This window comes from Globicephala melas, chromosome 7, assembly GCF_963455315.2.
Source record: "Globicephala melas chromosome 7, mGloMel1.2, whole genome shotgun sequence".
Taxonomy (NCBI): Eukaryota; Metazoa; Chordata; class Mammalia; order Artiodactyla; family Delphinidae; genus Globicephala; species Globicephala melas.
Window position 1 is genome coordinate 62634755 of NC_083320.1, and position 14175 is coordinate 62648929.

Here is a 14175-nt window from a genome sequence, read left to right on the forward strand (position 1 = left end):
GCTCTTCCGGCACCGCAAGGCAAAGGAGAGCCGCACGCACAGCCTGCGGGTTGAACCACGCCCCCTGTTCTCAAGTGGCTGATTCCTGCTCTCCATGCACGAATGTCTAACTGTCCCGAATATGATAACAAGGGCTTACACTTTGTCTGTCTAGCACTTTCTCTCTTGAGCCTCAGAGAAACATGGTGAGGGAAAGTGGGTGTTACCAACTCTCATTTTACAAGTGAGGAGCCTGAACTTCATGTTAAGTGGCTGGTCACTTTTCTACTTCGTGCCAGAGCTGACACTTCAACCTGGTTTTTTTTTTTACTTCAAACCCAGTTCTTCCCCCCACCCCGCCCCACTCCCCTCCAAGTTTGACTGCAACATAAATGAGTGGTAATGAAACGGTGAGAAAACTTAAGGACTCTGTCTTTCTGCTTTGGGTGAACAGATCACACCTAAAAGAGACACAGTTGCCAGAGTCCGTTTGGTTGGTAACACGGTCACCGTTACTCATCAGCACCGCATCTTAAATAAGACAATGGAAAGGTGTCTTTGGTTTCCTTTCAGGACCGAGACTTCAGTTCTGACCTTGCCCCTTCTTCTCTTTTCAGTGAGCCCTGCCTACCGCTGTGACAACTATACGGAATTCGACTGTAAAACAAACTACCGCTGCATCCTCCTGTGGGCTGTGTGCAATGGTTTCGATGACTGCCGGGACAACAGCGATGAGCAGGACTGTGGTAGGGAGGGGCTGCAGGGGAGGAGGGAGGGACAAACAACTTAGCAGGAGATGAGAGCAGATTTCCCACATCCTTCCTTTGTTCGCCTCTAATAACGTGTTACATTTTTGTAGCATTTTACAGGGATATTGGGAGTTTACTTTATACGTCTTAAAGGAAATGTGTCTCAAAGGATACTATACTTGGGGAAGACCTTGCGAAGATATTAGGAATTTGTGTAATTTCTCCCAAATGCAGAATTCCTATTTACGCTTGACAAGTTTAAACTGTCTAATCTTAGAGATTGATTGAAAGGAATGAAAGGGGGAGTAGAGAAAAGATTTGGTATCTATTTCTAAAAAGGCTATTTCAAAATCAGAATATTTCTTATTTGGAGATTTTCATATTCTGAATCTCCCTCTGACTTTCCACATCCTCTGTGTCTGGCAACATAGAAAATTTATGGACAAAAGGCCAAATGAATGAATGGAATTTGCCAAGATTAGGCATATACTCTAACTTGAAAACAATGTCTCTCTGTGTGTGTGTGTGTTAGGTTTAGTTGGAAGAGAGGTAAGGAAGATATTGGGTTATTTTAATAACACTGAATCTAATCAGATAAAGACAATGTGATGGACATGTTTTGTTTGCTGGTGGCATCACTTAATTTTCCTTTCCAGGCCTTCATTGCAAATTGCAAGCCAGGGACCAAATCATTTTTTGAACAGTTTCTACAGAAGAGAATGGATCTAGTTTCTAACAGTAGGATAGATTCAGTTTAGCCTAAAGAGGAATAGTGACAGTGAATGTGGCTGGCATTCCTCTTTCTGGGAGCTTTGAGAATATGGTAGCGTAAGCCTCAGACCATCTCACAAGAAAGCCAGGACTACTTCGACATTTCTTGACCATGGGTTTCTGAAGTATTTGCAATGACTGTGCTTTGCAGAGTCGATGGCATGCAAACCTTCTGGGGAATTTCGCTGTACAAATCACCACTGCATCCCTCTTCGCTGGAGATGTGATGGGCACAATGACTGTGGAGACCATTCAGATGAGGAAAACTGTAGTGAGTGTTCAGGGTCCTTCATCCTGATGTGCCACTGGAGTGGTGATGTCTGCTCTTTGTCTGTAATTCAACTGTCTATGCCCTTCATCCTCAAAGGGTAGGAGGACGGCTACCTGATCTCTTGTTTTCTGACTGGTACATTACTACTTTTTCATCTCCTTCTCAGCTGCTTGTAATCAAGCTCTGGGAGAAGAATATTTACCCAAGTATATCTTTTGTCTCTTATTTATTTATTTACACTCAAGTTTATTGTTTTTTTTTCAAAAAGAACTTGAGGTGACTTACAATATATCATTGCCTTATGATATATATCAATTTCAGATTAACATGAAGTACATTCTGACTTTAGTCCCCTTTTGGAAGTAAGAAGGTATAGGCAGTTGAGAGAATCAGGATGCTGGTTACACCTGCAATTATCAATTGACTAAAAACTTCTTACACAAAAGGGTGATCCAATTGGCATTTTATGTTCATAAGAAAGTTCATGTTCAATCCTCTAGGAGGTTATCTGGAGTTTCAGGAAATGAAAAATTATCTTAAGATTAAATCACCTTTGGACAAACTTTTTGACGAAGTCATGTATGATTCCTGGTGCCCTCTGATGGCCACGTGGCTTTCTTTTTCAGCCCCCCGGGAATGCACAGAGAGCGAGTTTCGGTGTGATGATCAGAGCTGCATTCCTTCTCGATGGATCTGTGACCAAAACAATGACTGTGGGGACAACTCAGATGAGCGGGACTGCGGTAACTGTCACAACTCTTTAAGGGGCTTTCCAGAGAGTCTTGTACTAGGATCAGCATATTGGTCGGAAGTAGGGGCTTCACATGTGTGTTTGGAAGGTTTTTTAGACTTAAATGATTTCTGTGTAATTTATGTAATATATAAACCTTAGCATTACAGTACCTTCTGCTTTATATATATTTTCTATGTTTATGATTACCTTATAGCAGTCTAGATCAATAATAATAGGGGAAAATCTCAAGAGAGTTTTAAAAACCTCATTTTAACTTAAACCTCTGCTAGAAGCAGACTTTAATCTGCATGGACCTTATAAACAAATAAAAACATTGGTCTTCCTACTGTTCTCCAGAAAGTGGCCCTAAGATATATACGGCTGTAGCTCCCTGGTGTAGAGGTCAGATGTTAGAATAGGAATCATAAACCCCAAGTAGTTTTATAGCTCTTACTGATTAAGGGTCGAGTCTGAGAAAAATCAGCGTGCAAAACAGTAAACGTTGGGGAGTTCAGGGTTTTGAGGAAAAGTTTAAGAGCTAGAGATATTTAATAGAGGAGAGATTGCTACTTCCATCTCCATATTTTGAACGGGGAAGGTGTACCTTTGAGAGTTGATGTACTCACTAACCACAAGGCGTGGGTTTGTGGTGAGCCAGTCACCGGGTATGGATAGGAATGTGATGGAAGACTTACTACCCTCCACGGAACTAACAGTTGTCTGAGAATGCCAAGGCATCCTGGAAATGACAGTCTTTTCTCTTCAGAGATGATGACCTGCCATCCTGGATATTTTCAGTGTGATAGCGGGCACTGCGTTCCTGACCAAATGAAATGCGATGGGTTTGCCGATTGTCACGATGCCTCTGATGAAGCCGCTTGCCGTAAGTTTCTAGACACCCGTGGCACCGTTTGTCTGAAATGTATGGATATGGCAGTTTAGACCCAACCTTTCCCATCAGCCACCACTTCTTATATTAAAAGACCATAGATATTTTCTATTCAGCGTTCATTGATAATTATCAGTTTACCTGGGGCCTGAGTCACCATGTCCATATATTTCACAGTAGACATTCAAGTGCATTTCATTAATAATATTTCAAATAGAGAATATATTAAGTGTGCTAACGAAAGTATTTATATGTTATCAGCTACTCTACAAATCGTTAATTGGATAAAAACTTGGCAGGTAAAAGAATATTCAAGCAATGAATAAAAAGGTATTCAAACATAATGAAGTCCCAGCATTAAACGTTTTCTGAATTGAATAATGGCATATAAAATTGTTTAAAAGTATAAAGCCGATATGATCATTTTCATTTTAGTCTTTTTGAATCACTGAATAAATATTAACTGTTGATGATTGTCTATGATGGATTTTGTTGATAATGCGGTTGCCGCATCTTAAAACCTGGTTTCCGAGAGACTGTATAAATGGATGATAGGAAAAGCCAGTGCTGACACCGCTGAAGGGTTGCACTTGCCTATAATGAAAAAGTGCAGTGCTGTCCACAGAATGACTCATGTCATTGAATACTGGGCTTGGTCATCTATCCTTAAGAAACATTCCATCAGAATTTCAGACAGTTTAAAGCCACAGAACATCTGGTTGAATCATGAAGAGCACGCTATAATGGAACTCTTTCCATTAGGAGAGCTCTTTCTGTAAAGGAGAAATAGCCGGATAGCTTTCCAAAAAGTATCTTTTTCTAATAATTTGACTATGTCTCCTCCCCACCAACAGCCACTCGCTTTCCCAATGGGGCATACTGCCCAGCTACTATGTTCGAATGTAAAAATCATGTTTGTATCCAGTCATCTTGGAAGTGTGATGGTGATAACGACTGTGGCGATGGTTCCGATGAAGAACTTCATCTGTGCTGTGAGTGAGAGAGACTGGGGATGGTGTTGTCAATGTTTCTTATGTGGAGCCTGTGATCCAGGAGGGCGGTTGTACAATTTTTGAGTACTGGACACATGATCTGCCTTAGTGTGCTTTCACTTGGCCTTCCTGCTTAGTTCTGTACGTGGAACATGAGAAAGTTGGGCAAGCATCCATAGTGTTAAGCATTTTGTGGCCTTCAAAGGCAATTGGCATAAATAGCGGCAGAACTGTTGTGGTTGAAGTCTGAGGTAGGGTGGGGCTGTACATCTCTCCTGCTCCATCCTACTTTCAGTGCCCCTCAGAGTACTTCTGCTAAACCCCCCGAGCTTCAGAGAACACCTTTAGGACATTTTAAAACTAGTTAGTCCTTAGTCACTTCACGTTACATCATAATTCAAGCCCATCTAATTATTTTCTGTTGTATGATACATATTTATTTATTTATTTAAACATCTTTTTTTTTTTTAAAAACATCTTTATTGGAGTATAATTGCTTTACAATGGTGAGTTAGTTTCTGCTGTATAACAAAGTGAATCAGCTATACATATACATATGTTCCCATATCTCTTCCCTCTTGCGTCTCCCTCCCTCCAACCCTCCCTATCCCACCCCTCTAGGTGGTCACAAAGCACCAAGCTGATCTCCCTGTGCTATGCGGCTGCTTCCCACTAGCTATCTATTTTACATTTGGTAGTGTATATATGTCCATGCCTCTCTCTCACTTCGTCCCAGCTTACCCTTCCCCCTCCCCATATCTTCAAGTCCGTGCTCTAGTAGATCTGTGTCTTTAGTCCCGTCTTACCCCTAGGTACTTTATGACCTTTTTTTTTTTCTTGGATTCCATATATATGTGTTAGCATACGGTATTTGTCTTTCTCTTTCTGACTTGCTTCACTCTGTATGACAGACTCTAGGTGCATCCACCTCGCTACAAATAACTCAATTTCATTTCTTTTTATGGCTGAGTAATATTCCATTGTATATATGTGCCACATCTTCTTTATCCATTCATCTGTTGATGGACACTTAGGTTGCTTCCATGTCCTGGCTATTGTAAATAGAGCTGCAATGAACATTGTGGTACATAACACTTTTTGAATTATGGTTTTCTCAGGGTATATGCCCAGTAGTGGGATTGCTTGGTCATATGATAGTTCTATTTTGTTTCTTAAGGAACCTCCATACTGTTCTCCATAGTGGCTGTATCAATTTACATTCCCACCAACAGTGCAAGAGGGTTGCCTTTTCTCCACACCCTCTCCAGCATTTATTTGTTTTTGTTTTGTTTTGTTTTGTTTTTAACATCTTTATTGGAGTATAATTGCTATATAATGGTGTGTTAGTTTCTGCTGTATAACAAAGTGAATCAGTTATACATATACATATATCCCCATATCTCTTCCCTCTTGCTTCTATTTATTTTTTAAACCAGTGAGTCTCAATTTGGGTACCCATCAGAATCACCTGGGGAGAGGTGTTTCAAAAGCACACGCTCTGGTCCCACCCTAGGCTTAGACCTATTGAACCAGAATGTCCAAGGACATGTCAGTCCTGGGCAAAACGTATATTGAGAAAGCTCCTTAGCTTTTAATTTAGTCTCCTGGTTGAGAACTACTGATTTTAACAAAGTGAATGAAAATAGAGTTTGTTTTGGTCATTTTGCTCCATGCTTTGAGTCATTGGAGAGACTTGAGGGCAGTAGTTCTCAGAGTGTCATCTCTGTACTAGGAGAGTCAGTATTACCTGGGAACGTGTTAGAAATACAGATTCATGGGCCCACCCCAGATCTACCCGATCCGAATCTCTGGCAGGGAGACCTAGCACTCTCTGCATTAATAAGCCCTCCAGGTGATCCTGATGCAAGCTAAAGCTTAAGCATTTCATGTAAGTAAAAGCCCCCAACACAGGAGAAGACACTCCCAGAAACGTTACTTCTGGAACTCTTGGTTAACTCCTAGTCTGACTTAGCTGCAACTTGCTTCTAGGGTTCTCATCACCTCTTCCAGTCAGTTTCCTAGATTCATCTGCATCAGTGTGCTTTCCCTTTCCTGCTTAGTTCTCTACTTGGGACATGAGAAAGTTGGGCAAACATCCATAGTTTTAAACACCTTGTGGCCTTCGAAAACAATTCATTTTTAGCCCAGGGATTTGACTCTAGAAAATGATATATCAGAGTATTCCTTCCCCCCAGAGAACTTTGAATTAGCATACATTATATTTTCCCAGTGGCATCCCAACACTTTCCTTGCCACATCTTAGTTTTGTATAAGGAAATAACCATGTTTTGTTTTGTTTTTCACTTGATGAATCTTGAAAAACATCTTAAGCATGTGTAACTTTCAAAGAAGTCCTCAGGAAGTTGCTTCCCTCTAAAAGATAAAGTGCCCATAGTTAGTAAAATTAAACTTTGCGGAGGCAGAGACATATAGCCATATGAAAAAGTGACCAACACTGTTTTATAATGTTGCATTTCACAGCAAATAATTCTTGCAAAGTTCTATTAACGATACTTCCAAGAACCAGTTCTCAGAGCTGAATTTTTTTTTTTTTTTTTTGCGGTACGCGGGCCTCTCACTGTTGTGGCCTCTCCCGTTGCGGAGCACAGGCTCCGGACACGCAGGCTCAGCGGCCATAGCTCACGGGCCCAGCCGCTCCGCAGCATGTGGGATCTTCCTGGACTGGGGCACGAACCCGTGTCCCCTGCATCGGCAGGCGGACTCTCAACCACTGTGCCACCAGGGAAGCCCTCAGAGCTGAATTTCTTCCCCCCAACCTCATTACAAGTCTCTCCTCTTGCTCCCTGTTTGTGGTACCAAGGCAGAAGGAAAATCAAACAGCTCAAGTTCTCCATGGGAAAGAGGAACACATGTGTGTTGAGTTCACTGAATTCCTGGTACATGCATAGAGGACCGTTTCCCTGTAACAACTAAGGGACCTGGGTTCTACCTGTAGGTTCCTCACAGGGACACAAGCATGAGCCAGAGGTCTAATTCTGGATAATAAAGTGAGTCAGGGTTTGCTTATGAAATATCAACTTTAAGTGCAATAGGTGAGGGAATGCAGGTAGGAAAGTCCATCATGGTGTAAAACTTTAATGAAAAGACTTTGTGTTCTAGAGGCTCAATGATAACTCCAGTCAGAGGGACAAACAGTGGCCTCTTGGCTCAGGTATGGTCCTGCTGGCCTCTCCAGCCTCCTGGCCACCATTGTCCTCCTCACTCCATGCTTCAGCCCAGAGACCTTTTATTCAGGTCCAGAAGCCTGCCTTCCTGACTCAGAATTTTTCCATGTGAAGCCTCTTCTGACCCCTCCTCCCCCAGAACTATATCATATCTCCACAGTAGATGCTTTCACAGCATGTTTTCTTTGTGGCTCTTATCACAGTTGTAGTTGAATGGTTAATTTGTAAAGTCTCTTCTCCTGCTAGAATAAACATCCCATGAGGATAAGGATTGTGTCTTTCTTTTTCCCAATTGAATCTGATGCCCGGGACAGCGCCACGGTGTCAACTAGACACTCAAGAGCTATTTGTCGATTGATTAATCGAACAAGCCAATGAAGGGATGAATCAGGCAAGCCTGGCGCTGGCACAGGAGTGTTTTTAGATCCTGACCCTTATGTTTTGCTCTTAACCTGTACTTTTGCTTTTCCGTCTTGTGTTTTAGTGAGTGTTCCCTGTGATTCACCACACCGTTTCCGGTGTGACAACAATCGCTGCATTTATCGTCACGAGCTGTGCAACCATGAGGATGACTGTGGAGATGGAAGTGATGAGAAGAAGGAGAACTGTAAGCAAAAGTCAAAAGGGAGAAGGGAGGGTTTCCCTGGTGGCGCAGTGGTTGAGAGTCTGCCTGCCGATGCAGGGGACACGGGTTCATGCCCCGGTCCGGGAGGATCCCACATGCCGCGGAGCGGCTGGGCCCGTGAGCCATGGCCGCTGAGCCTGCGCGTCCGGAGCCTGTGCTCCGCAACGGGAGAGGCCACAACAGTGAGAGGCCTGCGTACTGCAAAAAAAAAAAAAAAAAAAAAGGGAGAAGGGAAAAAGAAGGGCCCCCAATTTCTTGCAGTTTACAAAATGTACCTCAGAGATTTCAGTTTGTTCTGTAGAGGCTTGAGCTGCACATGTGAGTGCAGATCTCCATGGACATTATTGTTTGCAAGACCCTATAAACACGCATTACTCAGATGCAGCCCTTCCCTGCTTCTTCCTATTTCATTTGAACCAGATGTTGGCAAGTTCCTTAAGAAAGTGAGAACAAACACTAAATAGTGTTTGAGTCACACTTGACAAACTAATGGTTTCTCTCTTTTCAAAGATGAGGTTTGGTCACTCTTCAGCCTAGAGTTTCTAATTGCCAATCTAGGCATGGGAAATTCTCAATGCCCCACTGAAAAGATCATGTTAAATAAGGCAGCTCTGATGTTCACAGAGCTTATCTAATATCCTTCTTTAAAATGAAAATGTATTTCCCAGAAGAGAAAGATGATAGATTATTTTAAGAGATAAGTTTCAAACTGGCTGCATTTAATATTTTAGATATTGAAAAATCTGTGCTTGTACATTTTGAGACTGTTTTAAATCTATCCGTTGAAGGAGAGAGCTGATTAATTTTCTGGGCAATTTAATTTACCTAGAAAAAGTCAGTGAGGAAAATTATTTCTCCTGAGTCGAATTACTTTTTTTCCTAAAAGGATATTATCTGGGAAAGTTTAGATAAATGCTTAACTTTTCTATTTTCTATTCCTTATATTGATGTGGGCTTAGAATGCTTACTGTCAGCTGCCATCCCAGATGGCCATCCCGGGGACTGGGTGTCAGGGGCACTTTGATACTATTGCCATGTGCAAGTTTGTACCCTCCCTCTCCCTCACCTTTTTGGGGCAGAGATGAACCTGTGGTTATAACATTGTTAATATGTTTGTTTGAAGCATAGCACAGAAGAATGAAAACCCAGAAATAAAACCTTTTTAAAAAATTGGAGCAGGTTTACCCCCTTCCCTCTTCTCTTTCCATTTTCCCTATCAGTCATGCCATTTTTCAGTGGAGCCAGACATTTGTAGCATGTGGTCAAATCCCAGAGTGGAAAAAAAGGGGTAGTAAACTAACATTCTTCTTGTGGAGCAGGAAGTTAGAGGAATCACTGCTAGCCATCACAGTAGGCGAACTGCAACATTTCAATAGCTTAAAACAGCAGAGTTTGATGAAAGTTTGATGAAGGTCAGGCAGCTCCCTCCATCCTGTAATTATGCCATCTGGAACACATAGCCTTCAAGGTTGCTGAGGCAGGAGAAGTGAGAAATGGAGGAGACAGTTTCCTAAGTTCCTGGGCCTGGAAGTGACAGGTGTCACGCATACTCACAGTCCATTGGTTGGCAGTAGTCACGTGGTCCCAATCTAACTGCAAGGGGGACTGGGAAATGCAGGGAAGTGCATGGATATTTAGTGAACACCATTTGTTTCTACCACAGTGTACCCTAGTGTCACTAAAATTCCCTGTGCACTTTTCTTTCCATGCGTAGAACACTCTTAACCCCTCCCCCAGGGACATAACCCAGAGTCCCTCTCGGTAAGTGAAATCCAGGAGCTCCAGGTGACAGGCACTAGTCATGCCATCCATTCCAGATGTGTTTCCTCTTGGTCTGGAGACCCATAAACTAAGACACTAGTTTTATTTGTGTCTTCTGCCCCCAGTAGATAGTGGTAGAACAGGGGGAGCATAATGGAAATAAACATCCTCATTGGGAAAGAAAGAATGAAATGCCACTGGGCCATGGTGGCACATGTTGGCCCGGGACAGTCCTGATGTACGTCTGTTGCCCTAGTGGAATTGTTACTAGAGCTCCTTTCCCTCTCACAAGCGTATCGACTTGGAGAGTAAATTGTATGTTTACCCTGTGCAGACATTGTGAAGGCCCTTATATAGTGGGGATCGGAGGAGATTCATTGATGAGGTCAAGACTCTGCTCTCAGAGGAACACCTATGCCCATTTTTCCTCATTGTCTCTGCCTCCACCCTTTGGGAGTGGTTGCTTGTCTATATCCCTCTTCAAATGAAGAGGGAACAGGGGAGTATGCCCTCCTGGGGGGCAGTACAGCTTTCCCAGCCACTCCCTGCTTGTAGAAGCTTGGGGGCCCAAGAGTGTTGTCACCTCAGTCACAGTGTTTTGGTTTATTTGGTCGTATGTTTCGGAAAACGAGCAGGCTTTCGATCTGCTTGCTTTCGGTTACTTCTAAGTGTCAATAACCTTACTCAGTGTTTTTGTTTGTTTGTTTCTTTTGGTTTGGGTTTTTTTTTTTTTGAGACACAGTTCTTGAATTTGTTGCATTTCTTTGCTTAGTTTCCCTCACGCACCTTTGGGTCAACTTTGTCAGTTACATTCAGGCCAGAAAAGTAGATGGGCAGTCATTTAATTCAACTAAGAGATTTGACTGGTCCTTTTTAAACTTCAGAGTCTTGTGTCATCTAAATGCAGTAGGTTCTCTGCAAACTGCAGATTTCTGGACTTTATTTTCATGGATTTCTGCTTGTAAATCAACTAGTTCTTCCCCGAGCTCATCTCTTTCTTGCCAAACTCAGGTAATGGCAACCCGTGCACATTATTAACATTCCATTTTCTAACCTCTTTGCCCAGATTGACAAGTTCAGTAAACATGTGGTCCGCCTTCCAGTTTTTCCAAGGTGACAGCTTTACAAATCCTTTGCCACTGCGTAACACAGGCCTCCATCTTTCCCTCCTTTGGGATCACTTTCCTCGTTGCCTGCCTCCTGACTGACGCCAATGCCGAATATTTTAGGTTTTGTTATGGAAGTGCCCTACTTCTATATCATTTAGGGTAATTAATACTAGTGACCGCAACCAACAAATCTCAAACTCTCAGTGGTGTGACGTAGCAAAGGCTTATTTCTCACCCACGTAAAGGCCGGTGCAGGTTGCACGCCCTTCTCCATCTTGACGCGAGGCCACCTGATACACATGGTCCCTGGGTTGCTGAGCAGGGAGGCACATGGGCTTTAATAGCTTCAGATCAGAAGTGACATGTGTCACCTCCAACTCATAGTCCATTGGCCTGAACTAGACACATGGTCCCAACCTAACTGCAAGGGAGACGAGGAATTGTAGGGAAGCGCATGAGCTTATTTGTGGAGATACTGCCTCTGCCACAGAAGGAAGCGTCATGTTTCACAGAAGAAAAAGTTTTGACTTTATCTTATTCTTAAATTTTAGGTGTAGAACCGACTCCTAGACCTTGTACAGCAGATGAATTTAAGTGTAGCAATGGACGTTGCATTTCACAGCACCTGGTGTGTGATGATGTCAATGACTGTGGTGACCATTTTGATGAGACGGGATGCAGTAAGTAAATACTTATTTTTATACTTCATTGTAGTAACTCAGGTTAACCTACTGGAAGCATACAATAACATAAAGTAGACGATAACCGTGTTTCTCTTTAACTTACACATTGTGTTCTGAACTGCAGTCAAGCCCATAGCCACCTGTTATTGAACACTTATTCAATACCAGACATTGTGCTAAACAGTACATGGATTATTTCATTTCATCCCTGTAACAATCCTGTGAGTTAGGTATGGTCTGTCTTTCTGTTTCTCTCTTTTATACGAGTGAGGAAACCAGCTTACAGGTTAAATAAATTGGCTATGTCTTCCTGTCATTAAGAAACTGAGTCAGGATTTGAACTCTGATCTGTTTAACTGCAGGGCGTATCCTCTTCCCAGTTCGTTAGGTGCCTCTCAGCACCTTGAAGCTATTAATTTTGTTTCTTAGTTTGTACATTTTTTCATCTTAAGCCAAATGCAGTATCTTTGGCACATAGGGGAAGAGTGGTCGGTGAGAATGGAAATGTCACAGGGGACCTTGGAAGGACCACTTATTTTTAAGAGAGGATTTTGTGTAGGGAAAGGATGATGTATGCAATCAGGGGATGATTCTAGCTTAATATTGTGATGGAAATCTTGGAAGGGCATGCTAATTATTCGCACTTTGGTAGTCCTTTATAGCATTTATGAAATGTTTTCACATACATTCTCTAATTTGTCACTCAAGATAGCTCCAGGGGATAACTGCTATTATGTCTAACTATATAATAAAGCTCAGAGAGCTTAAGTAACTTGCTTGAGGTCACACAGAGTGGCAGAGGCAGAATTTGAACAGTCCTGGGACTGCAGTCTGGAAGAGCTGGCTTCTAGCTCCTCTGCAACTAGCTGTGCCACTTTGAGTACACACTGACTTCGTCAGGCCTTGATTTCTTCTTAGGAAAAAGGAGGGAGTTCTTCAAACCCTACAAGTCTGGACTTAGTCACCTTAGTTAGCTACACGTGCTTTCCATTTTGTGGGCTTTAATCGCCTTTTTCTGAGGCGCCCCAAAGATTTCCTGGCAAATTTTCTCCTGTGTGGGTTACAAAAGAAGATGAAGAATCAGCCATATTGAGTTGATTTGCCATTCGTCTCACACACTTTCTCAATGGGGCCTGGAGTTTTTGACATAATAATGTGACTTGATTAAATATTTAAAAAGCGTAAACATGATGGAATTTGTAAAACCCAGAGGTAGATTTGGGTTCTGCTGCCTAGAGACTGATATGTGAATGGTTCCAGGACTTTGGAATATTTCCAAGTTAGGCTCAGGTCAAACATTGGTTTCTCTTTTAGTTACCTGTGCCAATTAAAAGCCTTAAAATTAACCTCAGTACTTTTAATTCAAATGACATTTAATTAAAAGCAGGGTTTATTTAAAGGAAATAGGTATCACAGGCATTAATATGGTATGGAAGCAGCATTTCTTTTCAGATATTAAGCGGATCTGTGATATGGAATTCAGTCTTACTGCAGTGGGCTAATTTGACTAAGACATAGAATTCTTATTTAAAACACCAGTTCTTTGATGCTCCTAATCCACTTGCTTTCCTTTTCTTTTCCTTTCTTCTCCTCTTCCTCCTCCTTTTCTTTTAAACAGGATCACTGAAGTGTTTTGATCATGTGTTTTCTTTTTTAAAAACATTTTAAAATCATGAAAGGAAAGACATTAACATTTTGCTCATACCATTGAGGGATAAAGAAAAGAAGTTAACCTCAGGTTGCAAATATTATTTATGTGATTACAGAGATAGATTGACCTGCTATTTCTCTGTCTGGTAGTTCTTATTCCTTCTTCATAAAATGGAAAATAGAGTGTCTACTTCCAAAATAGAGTATCATATATCTGGGTTGGGGGAGATCTCTTGTATTATGAATTAAAATGGTGATTGTTTTCAAATGAAAAAAGTTACAGGAAGGTCTTTACATTTGAGGATGAATCTCATAATGTTAGAGGGTTCTGCTCTCGTTAAAGACTCCTGCTTCACAAGAGTATAACTCACTCAAGGGAACACTTGGTCCAGAAATTTTTACCTCCTGGGATCCCTAATCACATTGTAGATTTTAGAGCTGGGGAGGAAATCACAGAGCCTCATGGTGCACTTGAGACTCAGAGAGGTTATGTGACTGGCTCAAGGCTATTCATGTTGATAAAAATAGGGTCACATTTATTGGGCAATGCTGTGGAGACATTACTTACCCACCTTACAGAAATTTAAAAGGTAATAGAGAAATACTATGAGAAACTTCATGCCAACGCATTAGACAACTTAGGTGAAATGGATAAATTCTTAGACAAAAAATGCTAAAACTGCCTCAGGAAGAAATAGAAAATCTGAACAGACCTATTTAGCAATGTGTCATTGTTAAGAGCTCAGAGTAGACCTTTATTATGAGTTTCACGCATAAA

The 14175-nt window shown here is 41.8% G+C and overlaps 1 protein-coding gene across 1 annotated transcript in view; it reads left to right on the forward strand.

Annotated features, from left to right (window-relative positions):
* Positions 1-14175, forward strand: part of LRP2 (LDL receptor related protein 2) — a 196594-nt gene that overhangs the window by 157618 nt on the left and 24801 nt on the right. The window contains exons 57-63 of the mRNA XM_060301487.1: positions 597-725; positions 1651-1770; positions 2397-2513; positions 3270-3386; positions 4247-4388; positions 8058-8176; positions 11616-11744. Coding sequence (XP_060157470.1) covers positions 597-725; positions 1651-1770; positions 2397-2513; positions 3270-3386; positions 4247-4388; positions 8058-8176; positions 11616-11744 — 873 coding nt within the window. The remainder of the gene's footprint in view (positions 1-596; positions 726-1650; positions 1771-2396; positions 2514-3269; positions 3387-4246; positions 4389-8057; positions 8177-11615; positions 11745-14175) is intronic.